Source organism: Opisthorchis viverrini (genome assembly GCF_000715545.1).
Source record: "Opisthorchis viverrini unplaced genomic scaffold opera_v5_38, whole genome shotgun sequence".
NCBI lineage: Eukaryota > Metazoa > Platyhelminthes > Trematoda > Opisthorchiida > Opisthorchiidae > Opisthorchis > Opisthorchis viverrini.
The window spans coordinates 2,377,916-2,385,567 of NW_008751695.1; the positions used below are offsets into that span (position 1 = coordinate 2,377,916).

General features: G+C 44.3%; 1 protein-coding gene across 1 annotated transcript in view; it reads right to left on the bottom strand.

The window, feature by feature from the left end:
- Nucleotides 1–3,254, bottom strand: part of T265_02948 (hypothetical protein) — a gene marked incomplete at both ends in the record, with an annotated part of 17,056 nt that extends 13,802 nt beyond the window's left edge. The window contains one exon of the mRNA XM_009167312.1: nt 3,067–3,254. Within this exon, the coding sequence (XP_009165576.1) occupies nt 3,067–3,254 (188 nt within the window). The remainder of the gene's footprint in view (nt 1–3,066) is intronic.
- Between the last annotated feature and the right edge of the window lie 4,398 nt (nt 3,255–7,652).

Sequence of the window (7,652 nt, forward strand, 5' to 3'; positions counted from 1 at the left end):
ATGTGGTGAACATTGACTCTATTCTATTCATTCCGTTTAGTGTATTTTTATGTCTTTGTTTTACGATGCGATTGATAGTACGCCCGCGATATATGAGAATATACGATATTCATTCGTCCATATTCGGACTTCTATACTACGCGTACATTCGGTAGTTAAGATACCTACCACTATTCTAATTATCACAGAATATCAACAAAAATGGTGGAAGCTTGGGACGTTCGTTTGCTCATTGATCTAGGTTTAGCTAGGTAAAAGAGTAATCTATAGAATAGTCTAAATTATTAGACACACTTCAGAGATGTTTGTAGACTGTCGAAATTTTTGGTAGGATGCGTAACGCAGATGCAGTTGGCCTACTCTGGATATCAGATTGCAAACACACACCGCAGAACGCATTTAATGCTTATGAATTAATTTATCTGTGGTCAGTCCATGAGCCGCAATGCATGAGGATTTAAAACGATCCCTCCCGGCCGTGGATTCTCAAAACACAAAATAGTTGAAGGTAACCGAAGGAAATCGAGAAACTCAATCGCTCAGTTGCGGATGCGCTACATGAATGGCCGTGAACCGATATTACTTCCCGATTACATCAGCAGTGGGCGTTTTTACATACTTTTCCTTTAATACTTTGCACAGGCGAAATCACTGGTTGGTATGTTGCGCTTAAGTGGATTCCACGTCTTGTCCGCTTTGCATTTCTACAGGAATTTCTTGTTGGTTCCGAGGCTGAACCCCACTTAACCATCTTTCTCTCAATTGTCTTAAATGCAACAAACTTTTCTTTGACGGTCTACAGCAACAAAATGTCCGCGCCACTAACCGCGGGGACTTTCCTCCACCTACACTAGTCCGATGATACTTCCAGTTGATCTTAGTACATATGACGGTCAGTCGGATCTGATGCGTTCTCCTCTGTAGTTTGTTCCTGCAGCACCTTTTGCGCTCTTTTCCTATTTCCTCTCCCTGTCAGGTATAAACTGACTTCGTGCCCAACAGAGAGATGCAAATTCCGACCGTCTATCATCACGAATGGGGACTAGCCCATACTGAACTGGACTGAAGTAGGACGTTCTAAAAGAACCATCGGAAGGTTCGCTGCTCAACAACTACAGATGACCGCGGGTAATTTGTCTGAAGGCAACTGGTGTCGTTCTTAACTACCTGACACTAAGTTGTTTTAACCAACGCGTGAATTCTTCGTTCTCCGATTAGGCCACTGGCCCTCCAAGGTTTTTATCAACACCCGTGGTTTTCCACCACCGATGCACCACCTTTCCACCGACCACAGCCACTTGCTATCTTGTTACGGAAGCAGACTTGGCCCGAAGCAATTACTCTCCATTACCCGAGGATGCACCACCTTTCCACCGACCACAGCCACTTGCTATCTTGTTACGGAAGCAGACTTGGCCCGAAGCAATTACTCTCCGATTACCCGAGCGCATTGACTGACACTAAGTTTACTTCAAAATAGCTTCGCCATGTCAAGGGGTCCTCAACCCTTGGGTTTCCGAGACCGATACACTTCTGACGGGATGATTTTCTTTTGTCGTACTTTCTCCATCATTTTGCACCGAATGCGGACCACAACGTGTTTTATCGCATCACTGGTCAACATGCCGTCTACTGTGGGATTTTGGTACCATTCTACAATTGGCTGTCTTCTCAGGTCTTGAGAAATCACACATCCGAAACGCCGGACTCCCCAGGTAACATGCCGAGTTTACTCAGACCATGTCCGTGGAAGCGAGGTCAAAATACCCCCCAATCGGTTAATTTCCCCCGCGTCGTTGATGACACTACTACCAGACAAGAAGGTCACGACCTCTCATAATATGAGGCTCTTGTCTATTAGTTGACCCATTTGTCTTGATGTCTTGAGGTCAACACACCAATCATATTCATTGTAGTTTACCATCTTCTACTTCTAATCTCCAAGACCATTCAGTCCGCTGTTTATAATTCCCTGGTGTATGTATGATCTGGATGTCAAGCCCCTGCAGTCAAAGCCACAGCGCTAGATTTTCGTTGGGACATCTGATGGCTCTGATCCACTCGGGGGGTATATGATCAGTGTCCGCATAAAATTTTTCCATGGTGGATGTGTCCCTTAAAGCACAATAACTCTATCTATAGCAAAAACCCCTTCCTCCATCGAATGCTTCCATTCAGCATTGGTCGAGTTGAAAGCTATCCAATTCATTTAGTTCAATGCCCCGATCAACGGCCTCCGTTGCCACGGTACTGATGCATCCGATCTTGGGCAGTTTGATAGTAAGCTGTGCTCCGACAGCCCTGAAGTTTCCATACGATGCACTGGCTTACTGACCCTGCGTATATTGTGGGACTGGATCGCGCGCTCGGGGCTGTAACCGGATTGAAATCTCCAACGCACAAACTATAGTGTCCCACCAATTTGGGTAGTGGCCTTTTAGCAATCCTCAGGTTTGTAAGTAAACGGTCCTGGATATGGAGCTTTTATCCATCAGCGGTTTTGCTTTTCCACAACCAACCCTATGAACAAGGAGCTCAACAGACTCAAATAAGTTATATCCGGGTTTCACTTTTTGGCAAGAAAGCTTTCCGGATACTCCTAAGAATGCGCTTAAAGTTTACTCCATGTCATTTCTCTGAATCGCCCCGATAAGAACGTCACCGAATTTATTTGACAGTGATCATACATTGCAGTTTACAGACTAGCTAATTAGCTGAACGTCATTCTCCAGGAGTAGCATCAAGCTTCATTATTGCCCAGCGCATCTACTTGGCGGCTTACTGTCACTATTCTATGTATAATATAAACACACTGAATTGTTGAGTATTTCGGAGCAAACAAAAAATTTCTGCGGCTGAAGAGGTAGTCAGCAATAAATTTTTCGTCAATCGATTTACCCGCATGGTATGCATTAAAGATTGCCTATTTTGTTAGCCTTTCTAACTGAGACGATGGAAAAATTACAAGAACCTGAAAATCTCACATCCGCCAATTGCGAGAAATTTTTACTCCAGCTTGCGCCACAGGTAAAGCGGCATGCAAAAAGGCCGCACAAGTAAAATAACTCGGAAGATACGGGTCTTTTTTCCCGGATCCCTGGGCATAGTCCGATAATCTGTTCCTTGCCGGTGGACATTTTGTTGTACTCTTGATCAACAGCCAAATGTACGCTGCTAGAAGGAAACTTTGGGCAAGTACTCTGAGGGGTAACGTGATGCCCTACGAGACTATCCATGCGGTACCATGTGGTCATTGTCCCTAGCTTCGGTCTTCCAATGAATCTGCGTTTCAGGAAACATCTTTCGAAAGGACGTCTATCAAAGTTCCGGGTTGAACAGCAACAAGCTTGTGCTAAACTTTCACCAGTGGGTGCTATGTAAAAAGCCAAGCTGCCTAAATGTCCGTTGCCTGCCCTCACTATTGCAATAGGTTTGCTTACGATGTCTTCCCCTTCTACCTCTGTGGAACTCCCGTCGTTTATCGATTGAGCAAAATTCACCTCTTCGTTTAATTTTACCTTTGACTATGTCATGGTCAGCGTAAATGCAGCTGCCGCATTAATTTAAAGACGATTCTGTAAAACCGCTCCTGACAACACAGGACTAAATGTGATGAAATAGGTTCCTCCAATGATCAGCCGCGCCAGAGTTATAAAATTCGTTTGCCCAAATGTGACTGCACATACTTGACCTTAGAGAGACCAGTTTTCGTCCGTTCGATCCACCTGTGTCCGCACATTGTTCACTAGAGACTTGTCCCTCTTTTCTTCTGACTCGAATTGAGACAGTAACCCTCGTGCGAACTCCCACACCAGACAAAGTAAATCCTCTACATTGAGCCGGCCAACTACTTTTGACAACCACAACCAAGCGACAAGAGCGACAGCACGCCACTGATAAACTGATCCTTTAGCAGCGGTTGATCCGGCATCGAATAAACTTGGCGGAGCGGTCAATTCACATTTGCGGTTTCTCCTACTGGTGGCCCGGTAAGTCAGGTTCCGTGGTGAGGGCGCCCTTCGCATAAGTATTGTCCGCCTTCCTGGCCCAATTTCGAAATACTTTTGCCCGCCTTGAGTGTGGGTCTTCAGTGCCTCCGAATCACTCCGATCAGTCTTATTTTCCCGAAGTATTTCAGGCATTCCACTATCAGTCTTATTTTCCCGAAGTATTTCAGGATAGCTCAGGCATTTCCGCTTCTGAGCCAGTTCCATCCTACCCTGGTCAAGGTACTAGATGAAAGGAACGGCGCTTTGGACCTATTTGTGCTACGACAAAAACATGTCTACCGCTAATAATCGGACGCAACTCAGAAACTCCATCTGCAAAGAACCCGAGAAGCCGTAATCTCGGACTTCTAAAGCCTCGTTTGAACTTTGGCCATCACGGAACCAGCACGCTCAAAAAGCCCTGCGTCCTTCAGCCAAGCTGTTGACTAGCTTTAGAATGATTCCGGTAGGTGTTGGTTGTTCTGTAACTATAAGACGAGTAACATTTCTTGAACAATCACATCTCGTGGCTGTCGCACTTTTGGCCTTCTTCATTCTACAGTAAGCCACTGGTTCAGGGAGCGATTTTATGTCGGCCCTCCTCTGACTACCGCTCAAATTCGGCCACCCTGGATGTTTATTCTGAGTTACCTTAATAACTTTCGCCTAATTTTTATGCTCCGCATTCATCACCCTCTTCGCGTATATTGTGCACGTGTGTGCCTCCAAGTGGGTGCGTTAGTCAGTGACACTAACAAGGGACCTAGGTAATCCTCCTCAAGTGGCTCCGTCCTTCCCCGGTCGCTACACATCCACCATATAGCCTCCTAAATTTCCGGTTCTTCATCGGAATATTTGGAATTAACTTCCGTCAGCTACCTAAATATCGTGCTCCAGTATACTAGGTATCCGTTTGGTTGCACTAATTGCCCTAAAAGCCTTAAAAAGTAGGCGCCTTTTCGAATTAACGGAGTGTTTCTACTTTTGACCTTCTGAAAGCTTTAGCTCGACAAAAGCGCAGTTCTAGGCTTTTCAGTAAATTAAAACGCTGCTTCTTACCTGCATCTCTAGCCAAAAAATGTCCCAACCTTATCTAACAGCCTGATTATGCCCTCTTGCACTTCAGTCGGTGGTGTACGGCTTACCTGATACGCTGGGTTCATGTATAATGATTTTCCCGAACCGAAGCGGATTAAGCGGTATTTTGCATGGTACAGCGTCCTATTCTGCCCCTTACTTTTTACCAGCCTCTCCGAAACCACAGGTGCATAAGATCACTTTACAACAATTGGCGGGTAAATAGGCGGGTGACTGCGGATCGGTTATAAGCAGTTGTCCAACGCTTCTATACCGAGTACCTGGATCGGAATGAGTGAAAGACGTCTTGTATATTGGCCAAGCTGTGATGCATCATTTTATATGGAGCGGGCAAAACTCGTGCTACCGTACTCGTTGCTTTGCATGATTTGGTACACAACGTGGGAATATTGAGTGGAGATTTTTTCGTGGATTAGCCTACTCGCCAGTTGCACTTGACACAGTGTATTACTGGTATACGATAACCTGCTTGGATAATCCATTGAGGAAATTCACAGAGCGACGCGCAGTTACCAAGTGTTTTACGGACTGTTTTAGACTAGCAGTACCCACTTCATCAAATGACTTCACATATTCATGTAACGCACTATAATGAAGCTGCGGAGAGCTCTGCCATTGAAGGAAACAGGTTTGTGTGTTACCCGTCGATCCACTGGAGGCCTGATACTCTAAACTGAGCAATTTGTGCATAACCCGAAGCAGTTCTGTTTCACATAAGCATGGGTATCCCGTACATAACGCAAACGCTATTGTTACGGAGTTTGTCCGGGAGCGTATCGTTTGGCAGTGTTCTGTCGCACGGCGTGGCCGAAAAGGATGAACATTGTAAGTGTAGTCCTAGAAAATATTCGGACGATTAAAAAACCTTTTCACCTCACGACCGCTGCGCTCTTTATGGGCTCAGTCACCAAATATTGAAAACAAATTTCTTCGAATTCGTTGTTGAAATACCTTCCAGTCGTTCATAGCGAAACGCGCTCTAAAATGGCATTTTTAGGAACAAAGAAACCTTTTGGTGTGATATAAATCGATATTTACGCCTCTTAGCTAGCTCTAAGGGACTTATCAATTCTGTAGCCTAAATGAGAACTAAGTTGCCCATCAGTTTGAGGCGCCACAGAGTAACGTGAGTCCTTTCATTCGGCTAATGTCCTCTAGAAAGTGCATTAGGCTTACGATATTTAACCCTTGCTTGTCATAAAAGGCAACCTTGGAAGAATCCAAATACAAACAAGAACACGAAACAAACCGTGAATAATATATCAGATTATTTATGGGCATCAAACGTCCTATTCATACTCCCCCAAATTTTGTCGACTTCGGGGCCATCCAACACTATCAAAACCGGACACCAGGAAAACATGTATTGCTCCGACCCTTCTCTGGGCTGGGCGTTGGGCACCAAAATGTCACGGCTTCATTCTCAGGAAGCCGATGAACTCGTGGGTTAATGGAGACGAACTTGAACTAAGGGCCAATGGACAAGTGCTTTGTTTAAGTCACTTAAGTAAACCCGGCTTTACGAAATATTTTGTCCTTGTTGCTATGGTGTTTGATGTTCTGTCACTTGCTTCGAGAATGAACTATGTATGAAATCAAAGGTTATGAAAGATTGAGAAACATTGGAGAGGGAGCCTTCGGTAAAGCGGTGCTCGTTCTGTGCAAAAAGCTGCGCGTCCATCGCGTTATAAAAGAAATAAATATCAGCAAAGTTGGTTTACTCTCCTGTCTCATGTTAATGATCCAGATGAGTCCCAGAGAGAGGGAGGAAGCAAGAATAGAAGTGAGTATACTTTGAAAGAATTATCAGACGAATTTCATCGGCTTAACACTTTCTACCACCATTTTCTGGGGCAAATCTTGCTGTTTGATAGTAAATATGATGTATGGGCTTTGGACACTTCTTTTTCTTCCCATATTTACGGTATAACCTTCAGAATGGTCTGTGGTACTGTCATCGGTAGACAAGCGGCGGGTTGTCTGTTCCCTGGAGCGTCGGTTTACGACTACTCTCTGATTCGTGTATCACTTGCAGATATGGACTAACGCGGTTGCCCACTGTGTATATTTGGTTTGATAGACTTAGATAAAAATGTTAAATTGACTCTGTGATATCAATCACGCTTGCAAAATTCCATCGATTATGCGATAAAATCACACTAATTAACCTGATTTCTTGCCAGCCACTCTCTGCATGCCAGCTAACATTCTGGTTGCTTGTACTTTACTCTTCTCGTTCTGATTGCTTTTTGGTGAGATGTTCCTATCCAAGTGTATGTCGAATGAGTGTTCAATTTATCGAACTGAACAGCTTTGGACTGCACGTGCGGACTATACTCCCGGGTATAAATTGAGCTCTAGGTCCTTACTGTCTTCCCATCTCGGTAATTAAGTATGCTCTAAAGCTGTTCCACGTGATCGTTTTTATTTTTCATGTATACATCATCAACAAACAGCATAACAAACTTTTCAGCTGCTCCTATGATTTGAACACATCTTAAATGGGGTCTGTTTTACTCTATAGCTTCATATCATCAACAAATAACAAATAATTCGAATGGAAGT